Genomic DNA, 12,277 nt, shown 5'->3' with positions numbered 1-12,277 from the left:
GGGCTGGGGATTCGAACCCGCCACCTTAGGTGTACGTGGCTGGCGCCTTAGCCTGTTGAGCTATAGGCGCCGAGCCAAAAAATTATTAACTTCTAACTTAATAAGTTTAAGAGAAAAAAGTAATTTTCCACAATAGAAACTTAAATTACAATCTATATTTCAGGTGAATGAGAACAGCCTCTACTAACAAAAAATCTTTAAGAGGAAAAAAAGCTTCTCTCTTTACCTTTAGAGTTGCTGAAAACTTCAATATTAAAGTTTCATTCAATGGAGCACAGTAAGAAGTGTTTTAAGAAAGATGGCAATATATTTTCAATCTCCACAGATAAGAGAGAAAAAAGAAGAAAAATGCAGGACTCTTTTAGACTACTTCCAAGAACTGTTCAGTATAAGTACTGAAAGTTACTATTGAGGAAGGTTGTGAAGTTATTGGAAACTTTTAAGAATACTATGTTTATCTTTCTGTAATGATTAAGAAGAAATTCTGTTTATAGAAAGAAAGGCAAGACTGTTAAGTCCCAAAGTTCATTTCTTCGAATACTATGAAGTTGCATATAGAAAAGTAAATAGCAAAACTGAATATCAGCAACCATTTGAAAAAAGCAGCCCTGCTTTCCTTAGGGATAAACAAAACAAACCACACAGGTAACTATACAAAAGCAACTCCTTCCCCAACACTAAGTATTTCTGTTCTTTATGAAGGTAATGCTACGTTAGCATAGATTTAACAAGGGAAATATTCACTAAAAATCACAAAAAAGTATGATATTTTTAAATTTTCAGAAATTTCAGATGGCCAAGTCCGGTGGCTCACGCCTGTAATCCCAGCACTTGGGAGGCCAAGGTGGGTTTATTGCCTGAGCTCACAGGGTAGAGACCAGCCTGAGCCACAGCAAGACCTCGTCTCTAAAAACAGCCCGGTGTTGTGACAGGTGCCTGTAGTCCCAGCTACTTGGGAGGCTGAGGCATCAAGGATAGCTTAAGCCCAGGAATTTGAGGTTGCTGTGAACTATGACACCACGCCCTCTACCAAGGGTGACAGAGTGAGACTCTGTCTCAAAAAAAAAAATACAAAACAGAATTTTTTTCAGGACATTTTCTTGGGAGGGTTCAGAAATGGCTTACACAGCATCTAGTAAAATAGATTTGATAAAAGATGCCCTCTTCCTTACCCGTATTTCCACCTTGTCCAAATTGTTTTAGCCTTTAGAATTTGAGTATCTCTATAAAGTGAGACTAAAGTAGAATTTTAACATATATATCAGAATTAACATTAGACTAAGAATATGACTCCAAAGGGAGTGAAGTGCTTATTCAACAATAGATATTGTTATAATAGAAAAAGGAGTTCTGAAAACATCTTGAGAAATCATCACAATCACTAGATTAATTTGCCACCTTCCAAAATTACCTACCAACTACTGCTTTGAAGATATAAGTTGTGCTCTAATTTCCTTTATTTTTTGAGACGGAGTCTCAAGCTATCCCCCTGGGTAGAGTGCCATGGCATCACGCTCACAGCAACCTCCAACTCCTGGGCTCAAGCGAGTCTCCTGCCTCAGCCTCCGAAGTAGCTGGGACTACAGGCGCCCGCCACAACGCCTGGCCATTTTTTGGTTGCAGCCGTCATTGTTGTTTGGCGGGCCCGGGCTGGGGATTCGAACCCGCCACCTTAGGTGTATGTGGCTGGTGCCTTAGCCACTTGAGCCACAGGTGCCGCGCCTTTTTTTTTTTTTTTTGAGATAGAGTCTCACTATGTCCCCCTCAGTAGACTGCCATGGTGTCACAGCTCACAGCAACCTCAAACTCTTAGCAGTCCTTCTCAACCTTCCTAATGCCGCAGCCCTTTAATACAGTTCCTGTGGGTTACGACCCACAGGTTGAGAACCGCTGCTCTTGGGCTTAAGCAATTCTCCTGCCTCTGTCTCCTGACTAGCACTACAGGCGTCTGCCACAATGCCCAGCTATTTTTTTGTTGCAGTTGTCATTGTTGACTGTGCAGTAATTCCTTAAAAATTAGTCTTAATGTATTACATATAAAGTCAGGCATGTAACAAGCGAATTAAGTAATTCCTATGCATTTTTGTAGAAAATAAAGTGTATGGAATTTAAACGTTTTTTTGCTGGCATACTGCTTCAAAATTCCCCAAAGATACTTTATCTTTTTATTTTATTTTATTTTATTTTTTGAGACAGAGCCTCAAGCTGTCCTCCTGGGTAGAGTGCTGTGGCATCACAGCTCACAGCAACCTCCAACTCCTGGGCCAAGCGAGTCTCCTGCCTCAGCCTCCCAAGCAGCTGGGACCACAGGCAACCGCCACAACACCTGGCTATTTTTTGGTTGCAGGCATCATTGTTGTTTGGCAGGCCCAGGCTGGATTCAAACCTGCCACCTTGGGTGTACAAGGCTGGCGCCTTAGCCACTTGAGCCACAGGCGCCGAGCCACTTTATCTTTTTAAATCTCTATTTTTTTTTTTTTTTGAGACAGAGCCTCAAGCTGTCCCCCTGGGCAGAGTGCCGTGGCATTACAGCTCACAGCAACCTCCAACTCCTGGGCTCAAGCGAGTCTCCTGCCTCAGCCTCCCAAGTAGCTGGGACCACAGGCGCCCGCCACAACGCCCGGCCATTTTTTTTTTTTTTTGGTTGCAGCCGTCATTGTTGTTTGGCAGGTCCGGGCTGGGGATTCGAACCCGCCACCTTAGGTGTACGTGGCTGGCGCCTTAGCCGGTTGAGCTATAGGCGCCGAGCCTAAATCTCTATTTTTATGCAATAATTAAGAAAATCAGTTTCTACTATCTATCTACTATCAGTTTCTGACTATCTTTACCCACTGATAGACAACAGAAACATATCCTACAATGGGACAAACTGTCTAATAAACAAATATGACAGGAAAATCATGAACTTAGATTTTAAATGTATATTATTTATAATCATTTATAAATTAATTTGAACTTATTTTAAGATAACTCTATTAATAATTTTTTTTTAAATGCAGTTTTTGGCTGGGGCTGGGTTTGAACCCGCCACCCATATGCTGGAGCATATGGGGCTGGCACCCTACTCCTTTGAGCCACCGGTGCCACCCAACTTTATCATTTTTTATATTAAAATCAAGCATCATCCTCGATAACAACTCAGCTGACCTTTCATATTAAAAATACTTTTTTTTTTTTTTTTAGACAGTCTCATTCTGCCACCCTGAGTAGAGTGCCATGGCATCACAGCTCACAGCAGCCTCAAGTGATTGTCTTGCCTCAGTTTTTCTATTTGTAGAGATGGGGGTCTTGCTATTGGTCAGACTGGCCTCGAACTTGTAAGCAATCCACCCAACTTGGTCTTCCCCCAGTGCTAGGATTATAAGGCGTGAGCCACTGTACCTGTCCTAAAAATACTTTAATGAAAGAAAAAAGTTAACTTCAGGCCAAGCATGGTGGCTCACGCTTGTATTCCCAGCACTCTGGGAGGCCAAGGAGAGTGGATTGCTTGAACTTATGAGTTCACAACCAGCCTGAGCAAAAAACCAAAACCCTATCTCTACTAAAAAATAGAAAAACTGAGGCAAGAGGATCACTTGAGCCCGAGTTAGAAGTTGTCATGGCACTCTACCCAGGGCGATAGCTTGAGACTCTGTCTCAAAAAAAAAAAGGGAACTTCATCAAATTCTAGTTTTATATAATTAGGGGTTAGCACACTATGGACCAATGGCCAAATCTGGCCTACTGCCTATTTCTATTTAGCCTGTGAACTAAGAACAATTTTTCAGATAAGTATTACAATTGATTTGATGATAGAGAACATGAACCCTGAACTCCAATAAAGCAAAATGTTATCTCGTCACCCCACAAAAATAATTATACATGTCTCATTAGGCTTGTACTACAAAATGTATTCTGTATTGTATTTTGAATTTCATTGATAAAAAACTTGTTGACATTTTGCTTTTTTTTTTATAATACCTACACATCCTTGATTTTGCCTCCAGGCCACAAATCTTAAAATATTTACTATCTGATCTTTCACAAAAAAAGTATACTAACTGCTAGCATAGATCAAACAATAGAGTAGACAGGTAAAGAGTTGACAAACCTAATTCTGATACCTAATTCATCAGCTTCCTCCTACTTATTTGGGTGCCCAGAAATTTTCATCTATTAAATGCAGTTCTTTCTCTCTCTCAATTCAGAAAGATTTCCAAAAGAGAAATAGTTTTAACATTCCAATCCTTCAAAATACAAGCAGATGCATCTACAAAATTCAAGTATGTCTTGCTACAGAAAAGTGATGCCTACCAGAAGTCTCCCACGGAGTTTAGTTTCAAAGTCTAAGTAAGATAGCTTAAGAGTTATAAGTCAAGACTATAATACCAAATGCTTAATAGGAGTTCATGCCTTTAAATTTATTCACTTGATATTCTCAATCAATACAATCTTGTACCTAAGACAAGAAACTTGCATTCCATTATTACATTTAAGCATTTATTACACTTGCATTCCATTATTACATTTAAGCTTTAAATGCAACACAGCAAAAAGCTTTTTCCCACACCTCCATACTCCACTTTAAGACCAGCTGATTAAGACTTCAAAAAAAAAAAAAATTCATCCTATTGACTTCAAAAGTATTTTCCTTTCAGTTAAGACTACCACCAAAGATACATACGTCTAAAATTAGACTTTTTTTTTTTTTTTTTTTTTTGAGACAGAGCCTCAAGCTGTCCCCCTGGGTAGAGTGCCGTTTCATTACAGCTCACAGCAACCTCCAACTCCTGGGCTCAAGCGAGTCTCCTGCCTCTACCTCCCAAGTAGCTGGGACCACAGGCGCCCGCCACAACGCCCGGCTATTTTTTGGTTGCAGCCATCATTGTTGTTTGGCGGGCCCGGGCTGGGGATTCGAACCCGCCACCTTAGGTGTACGTGGCTGGCGCCTTAGCCGGTTGAGCTATAGGCGCCGAGCCTAAAATTAGACTTTTTAAACCTATCATCATAAGAGCTAATTCTTCATTGCTAGACATATAAGAAATATTCAAAAATTAACTGTTAAGTTTTATTTATCAAAAATAGTTACCCTGAGCCCTCTGTCACGTATTTAAATCCTTGACTTCTACAAAACTTGAAAATAACTAGTGGCATAAAGTAAAACCTGAAATCAGTAAAATTACCTCATTCCCTTCACTACTAAATCATTTTTGCTAGGGGGAGAGGGGAAACTGATAACAAGTTGGGATTTACAAAAATGATTATACTAAAAATCACTTTGCAAACAATTCAACCAATCACTCTTTCAATCATTTTCATATTTAAGTTTTAATTGGAAATAGTAATTTAAGACAAAATTTAACATTGTTTGATCAGCTTGAAATAAGATTCACAAAAATGTACCTTTTGATGTTTGTTCGGGAGTTTCGATGAGACATGTAAGTAAGAGTTCTGTGCAAAAATATTGGCTATAAAAAAGGTTAAAATATTAGAAGTAAATACAGATGAAGTTACAAGAAATAAGTAATTATTGATAAATTTTGTTGACTACTTACTGCTATGAGATTCCGAGTTCGAAGAAATCTATAGATCTGTGTTGGTTCTAGGTAACAGGAAACAAAATCCAGTCATTATCTAAATTTACTTACTACTTGTCGGGGAAATATCAACTCAGCCAATGTTAAAACCAACATAAAGCAATCACCTGTTATAGAAACTATGCACTAATATTTACATCAAGAAAATCATCATGTACAATAAAATCAACAGGCATTCAATCTATGGCATACATGGACAAAATCCATTTATGTTTACTTTAAGGATCTCTATAAACTTGTTAACTGAACCTTTCTAAGGCAGCTACAATTACTGGACAATACCGAAGGGCAGTAGCTATATTCATTTAATTTAGCTTATTTAAAATATTTATAATCCATCTCCTTCCAAAAAGCTGCTAAAATAGGTAGCTGGATTCAACAAAAGATCTATTATTGATGCCAAACAACATGAAAATTTTGCTTTTTCGTTGGTCACTTAAAAAATGTGTATGAAGTCAGTCAAAATAGAATAAAACCATTTCCTAGACATCCTAATACAGATATGCTGAAAGTCAGCCAATACTGAAAGTCTGGGGCATAAATTATAATTAAACTCAGTATCTCTAATTATAATTTAACTTTAAAAAAGCATTTCACTGTAAGATTTCTGAAACATTCCCTCACAGAAAGGATCAATAGAATATCGATAGAATATAGTTTAAATATTTATCTATATTTACTCAATGTAAAATTACCTCAATATATAAATACCAACTCAACATGTATTTTTTATACAAGCAACAGTCTCAAAACAGCCTTTTTAGTGCTTAAAATTAAATTTAAAAACAGTTAAAATTTAATGTTATACCCACATAAATAAGTGATAAAGGATTAATATCCTTAATATAAAGAGATCTATAGAGAAAAGGGAAACTGATAACAGCTTCAAATTGTTATTAAAAGCAATAGTAATGATCCTCCAAATCTATGAAAAGCTATCCAAACATAACTACAGAAATATAACTGCAAACATTGTGATGTTAATTTAGTAAAGAAAGCTAAAGATTGTTATCAGAAAAATGTATTGCATGTACATGTGTTTCTATATTTATTGATGTATTAGTTTCCTAGAGTTGCCATAATAAAGTACTACAAACTTGAAAAAAAAATTAATGTTATAAAGGACTTAGGTTAAAGATGAAAAATATACACATACACCATCATACCAGTTATGTTATCCATTAGTATCACATTTCTTTAAATAAAACAGTATCTAAGTATGAGTAATTATATTAATAATTATAGTACAGCATTTAATCTTCTCATAAATTAAGAGGAATATTAGAGGAAAAACCAAGCTGTTTATGACCAGATCAAGCTCTTACTACAGATGATTTCCTCCAAGGGAACTCATCAGAAAGCAAATAGTTAAAACTTTCTTGGAGGATTTGTCATCTTCTCATAACATTTTGAAAGAACTTTTAAAATTTCCACTTACTCTTCAGTTCGTTTAGTTTTAGTTTCAAATTAAACTAAAGGAGATGCAAGTATGTCACTTGTGGTGGGGACATATTTCCATATTTCCAATTAAAGCCTCTCCAGATTTTTGAAAGTGTATTAGGCAGAAGAATAACATGGATATCTCTGAAACAGGCTCAATATTTGTTTCAATAAAAACTGAAATTCCTCGTACTAAATTCCATTTAGAATTTCATGAAGCACTAATAAGAATGAAGGAAAGGTATTAAACAATGTAATACATCTTTGCAAGCACAGCTGATACCATGCCCTTAACTATGCCACAATAAAATTGTAAATAAGGGCATTCGGCGGTACAGTCAAGTTTATTCAAGTTGATGTAAGATGTTTAGCTGTTCAAGATCACCCTAATAATAACATCCATAAAAAAAGCAAAAAAGAAAAAGAATCAGGATACAATAGTAAAATTTATGGTCCTGACGTTTTTAATAAATTCTATTGTTTCCAGACACCTTACTCCTCTTTCCAAATAAGTCACTGTTTCGCCCTCCAAACTGACCTTAAAAACAGAAATCGGCATTTTTAAAATGTGCCGGAATAAAGCCAAATACTAAAAGCGGAATGCCGGGGTCGTCTCCAGAGAAGCTGCGCGGCCACTGTCTGTCTCAGTTTACGTATCAAAAAAATGGGTGGGCAGATTTGAAAGGTTTAAAGCGACCAAAGGTGCCATGTTAACATGCAGCTCCGAGTTCGCGCGAAGGCATTTTGGGCTAATGACAGACAATTCTGTCGGTCTGACTGCACCCCTCCCTTCTCAAGCTTGATCCTGGACCTCAAAACCTACTCCCGAAACCCCCGGGACTTCCAGAGTACGAAAGGTATGAAAGAAAACAAGAACTCGTCTTGACCGCAGCTCAGCTCAGTCGTAACCTCCCCATCTGAGAGGTGCCTGCTCTCAGCGCGGGGGGCCCGGCGCTGAGCCTCCTGTGCAGACCTTCGGGGGGTCAGGAACCTGCCCTGGACCCCTCTTCCGCTACCCCCGAGGGCCCCGGACTTTGGATCCCCCGGAACCGTGATCCCCGAAGGGGGGACACCTCCTCAATTTCTCCCTCCACTCTCCAACCAAGTGGACTCCCGGGGAGCAAGGGGGGCCCCGGAGAGGGTCCCGTCCCCCGATGCGGGAGGAGCGGGCACCGCCGCCCTCAGAGCCGCAGACACACTCACTCTCAAAGGCCTGGAGGAAAAGCTCGTGGTCAGCCTGGACGTGCTCCATTTTCGGCTTCTTCACCGGTAACACCGCGGCCCCCGCTGCTGCCGCCGCGGAGGAAGAGGAGGAGGCCGAGTAACTGCCGCCGCCTCCACAGCCCCCGCCGCCGGATTTGCCGCCCGAAGCCGTCGCAGCCGCCACCGCCGCCGAACCCCCGAAGCCACCTCCCCCGGACCCCGCGCTGGGCCCCGAGCCGCCCCCTCCCCCACCGCCGTGCTTCTGAGGCGCCATCGCGGTTCCTGCCTCCTCCCCCCGCCAGCTACGCGCCGGGCGGCCCCGGAGAGTAAGCGCCTGCAATACCAACCGCTCGCCCCAGCAGGCTCCGGCGGACCGAGGGGGGAAGGAGGAGAGAGGGGAGGAGAGGGGAAGGGAAGGGAGGAGGAGAGGAGGGAAGGAGGGAGGAAAAAAAAAGTGTCTCTTCAGAGCCCCGCTCCGCTCCGGAGGCAGCTCACCCTACCCCGGCCTCGCTCCGCCCACTTCCCCCGCCCGGCGTCCTGATTGGCCGGCGGGAGCGCGCGCCGCCCGGCCGCCCAGCCCGTTGGCCCGTGGATTCCCCCGTCAGTCACGCGGAGGCGCTTCTCGCGGAGGCGCGGCTTGGTTGGCCCGTGCGCGCTGCCGATCGCGGGCCCGGCCGCCTCTTTGAACTGAATTCGCGGGAAAATTAGGGGTCGGAGCGGCCTTCCTGCTAGCCCCGGTGCATTGTGGGGAGAGAGGGACCCAGCGAGCTGCTTAGGGAGCCGTTTCTCGCCTTCTGAGCTTCGCCAGTCGCCGCCCCCAGGGGGTTCCAGGACCCCCTGAAGAGAGGCGGGCCTCTGGTGAACGCTGGGCGAGGGGCCTGTTAAATGAAGTGAGCTCTGTCGGGGACCTTCGAGTCTCTAACTTCCCAGGAAGGGACCTGGCGTGCCCGGAGTCAGGGGCGCTCCTGGACTGATGGGCTCCCGGGGCGGGAGTCACGTGCCCCAAGCCCCCCACCGCCGAATCCCACCTGGCGGAGGCGAGAGTTGGCGGCGGCTGCCGTGGGACGCGACGGGGCTCCACCGAAGCCAGTGATTTATATTGTCACAGGGAGAGAAACTATTTCGGGCAGGCTTCGGGGTCTTTTCTGAAGCTGTGGCTTCTCAACATGATGGGAGCGAAGTCCAGAATTTTAGATTTATGTCTCCAGACACTACAGCACTGGTCGGAACGAAAACGCTGATCTCCTAGAAATGAGTACTTGGCACTGCTCTTGAGGCTTTAAACTGCTGGCAATCAAAAACTTGACAGGGGATACGGAGTTTTGCGAGTCTTACGCGTAGGCCCGATTCAGTCTTCTGATACGGGTTAGGCTGGAGTTGAGCTAATACTTTTAGAGATTTGAATTTCGGGTTGGACAAGGTGACCTCTAAGAGTCTTCATCCCATTCGGCTTCTGTGATCTGAGATCACATTAAAGTGAAACACTACCTTCAAAACCCCCAGTCCACATACACAGAACCATTTCATACTTTCTCCAGCAGTTTTCAAACGTCTACTTTCAGATCTCTTATAGTTAACTGAAAAACACTGTTTACACAAGTGTCTTTGTTAAACAAGTTGTTTACAAAACTAATCATCTTTGGGATGGTTATTTAAATACCTAGAGTACTGACTTACCAAAGCCTTTGCTACTTGGAGTGAGCCCTGCAAATGATGCGTTTGATATAACATTTGGCATTTCAGGGACACATCTGAAATTAAGTAACTTTCTTATCTGAAATTAGGTATATCTGTTGCTGATTTCTAAAAGACAACTGTATTACATTCAGAAAGTTCAGAATGCTTTCTTGTTTGTATTTTTCTGTTATTTTTTACATCCTCCTACAAAAAGAGACCTTCTTTTTTTCTTTTTTTTTAGATTTCCGAATTCAGCCTTCTCTGATTAATGCCCTCCCACAGAGGCTGTGGGTTTTTAGATCTTGGTTAAATTGCTTTATAGGGTTGGAAAATGAGCTTTCGTCAATTCAGTCAAGGTCTGGAGCATTAACTCACGCTAAGTAAATGACAAAAATATCAAGTTATAGACCAGAATAGTATGTATTAATTAAGTATAACTGGCAAAATGACCAGTCTTCATCATTTGTACAAGGTTCTCCCATTTTGCTGGGAAGGGGCACAGATGAAGAGACAGGCATAATCAAAGAAAAACAACTAATGATTATCATAAGTCTTTGATGAGCAGAGAAATGGAGCTAAGGGGGTTGAGATGTTCTTAAAGGTTATTTCCTTAGAGAACAAATTGGTAGCCTTCTCAGCTTGGGCATGGGCATGTGTGTGGTTAACTAGCTAACTAGCATCGGTCTCAGGAATCAAAGCCAACTATGCTCTGGGAGAGGCATAGTAACAAATTGTCACTTTGGGAATGTGTGTAAATTGCTAAAAAAGAATAAAAGAAACAAAACTTAATGCCTCAAACAAATTAGAATTAATTAAAGGGTTATCTTAGCTACATTACCATTTTCTCAATCAGATAGATAAAATGTTTATAGATCATCTCAGGGTTGTGAGGTTGCCATTTGTGACTAGCTTATTTTGTGTTATTTCTAAATTTGGGGTGACAACTGTTTTTGAGATTTGTTATGCCAATTCACTGTCAATGAATATGTACATGTATATGTATATGTTTGATTCTTCTACCTCACGCTGAATTTGAATTGCTTTCTGGGAGGTTTGTTTGTTTTTGCCTTCATGTCATATCTGGAATTGAATTGTAAACTCCTAAAAGCAAAGGCTGTTGTCTATCTTTTAAGTATTTCCCAGTACAGGACTGGATAGATATGTAAGGAAAGAAGGATAGCAATTGTTTTGATACTTTAAAGGTATTATACTTTTACGAGTATAAAAGCTTTTCATAATGATCTTGTGAAACTGGCATCATTTCCACTTTCCAGCTGACAAAGTAGGTTTAGAGCGGTACAATGACATTTTCACTTAGTGTCAGAGTTGTGACTTGAACCCAGGTTTTTTACTTCAATTTCCATGCTCTTTTGCAATAATAATACAATTGCCCTTAGTGATATACTAAAAGCTGAGAGTTTTAAAATTCATTTTGTTTTAAAATCCAAAGGCAACCCAGCCTTTCTTACCCAAAAAAAAGTTTGTATTCCTATTATCCACTCTTTCACTAATGCCCCTACTTTGCCTTATATGGACATTTCTGTTGGGATTATTAATATTTTTTAGACTCCTTTGACAGTCTAGTGAAATCCATCAACCCCCCCTTTTTAAAAAATGTGTAAATATAAAATGTATCAAATTATAAAGGAAACCAATTATAATAAAATACTGTTACTAAAATAGTGAAAACCTAAAAAGTTTTGATGTAGTACTATAAGTTCCTATTTACAAATATACTAAATAATAAAAAGATCTAGCAGCTGATCAGCCTGATAACTATCAAAATTTCAAAGTGATGAGGATAAATAATATTTTGAGACACCTGCAAGAACTCACCCTTGGTAGAGTGCCAGATATGGAAATGGGATATGGAAATACCTGTAATGTGATATGAAAATTTCTCCTGGTAACAAAGCCACAGGCACTGCTAACACTAATGTGATTTGTCACCTAAAAGGAAATGCTAAATCTCAGCTAGAGGTTAGTGTAAATAAAGATGTAATTTTTTTTTCTCAACCAGGTTCACAGACTCCCTGAATCCTGTTTATGAACCTCTGTGTTATAGCAACAAATCTTTTCCTTTCATTCCACTTTACCGTATGTTCTCCAGGGCAGGAATGATGGATGATTTTTAGAACTGAGGTGTCTATTGCTGTGCCTCTCATAGAACAGGTACTCATCCAGTGAGTCTTGGTAATAAGGAGGGACACCAGTGCACAAATATAAACTGTGAAAATAATGATTGAGTGCTTACTGGGGGCCAGGCAGTATTTTAAGTTTTTAACTCATTCAGTACCCACATCAACCCTCTAAGGTAAACAGGATTATCGCCATTTCATTGATGGGGAAACAACGGCAAGACGTTAAGTGACTTATACAAG

General features: G+C 40.8%; 1 protein-coding gene across 1 annotated transcript in view; it reads right to left on the bottom strand.

Moving 5' to 3' along the window:
• SUZ12 (SUZ12 polycomb repressive complex 2 subunit) overlaps positions 1-8,693 on the bottom strand; it is a 53,985-nt gene extending 45,292 nt beyond the window's left edge. Inside the window, exons 1-3 of the mRNA XM_003797175.3 lie at positions 8,220-8,693; positions 5,535-5,581; positions 5,383-5,447 (exon numbers count right to left, since the gene is read on the bottom strand). Coding sequence (XP_003797223.1) covers positions 5,383-5,447; positions 5,535-5,581; positions 8,220-8,493 — 386 coding nt within the window. The 5' untranslated portion in view covers positions 8,494-8,693. The remainder of the gene's footprint in view (positions 1-5,382; positions 5,448-5,534; positions 5,582-8,219) is intronic.
• Between the last annotated feature and the right edge of the window lie 3,584 nt (positions 8,694-12,277).

This window comes from Otolemur garnettii, unplaced genomic scaffold, assembly GCF_000181295.1.
Source record: "Otolemur garnettii isolate 467f Iridium unplaced genomic scaffold, OtoGar3 scaffold00112, whole genome shotgun sequence".
NCBI lineage: Eukaryota > Metazoa > Chordata > Mammalia > Primates > Galagidae > Otolemur > Otolemur garnettii.
The sequence above is the reverse complement of the archived record's forward strand: the minus strand, read 5'-3'. Positions and strand labels throughout refer to the sequence as shown.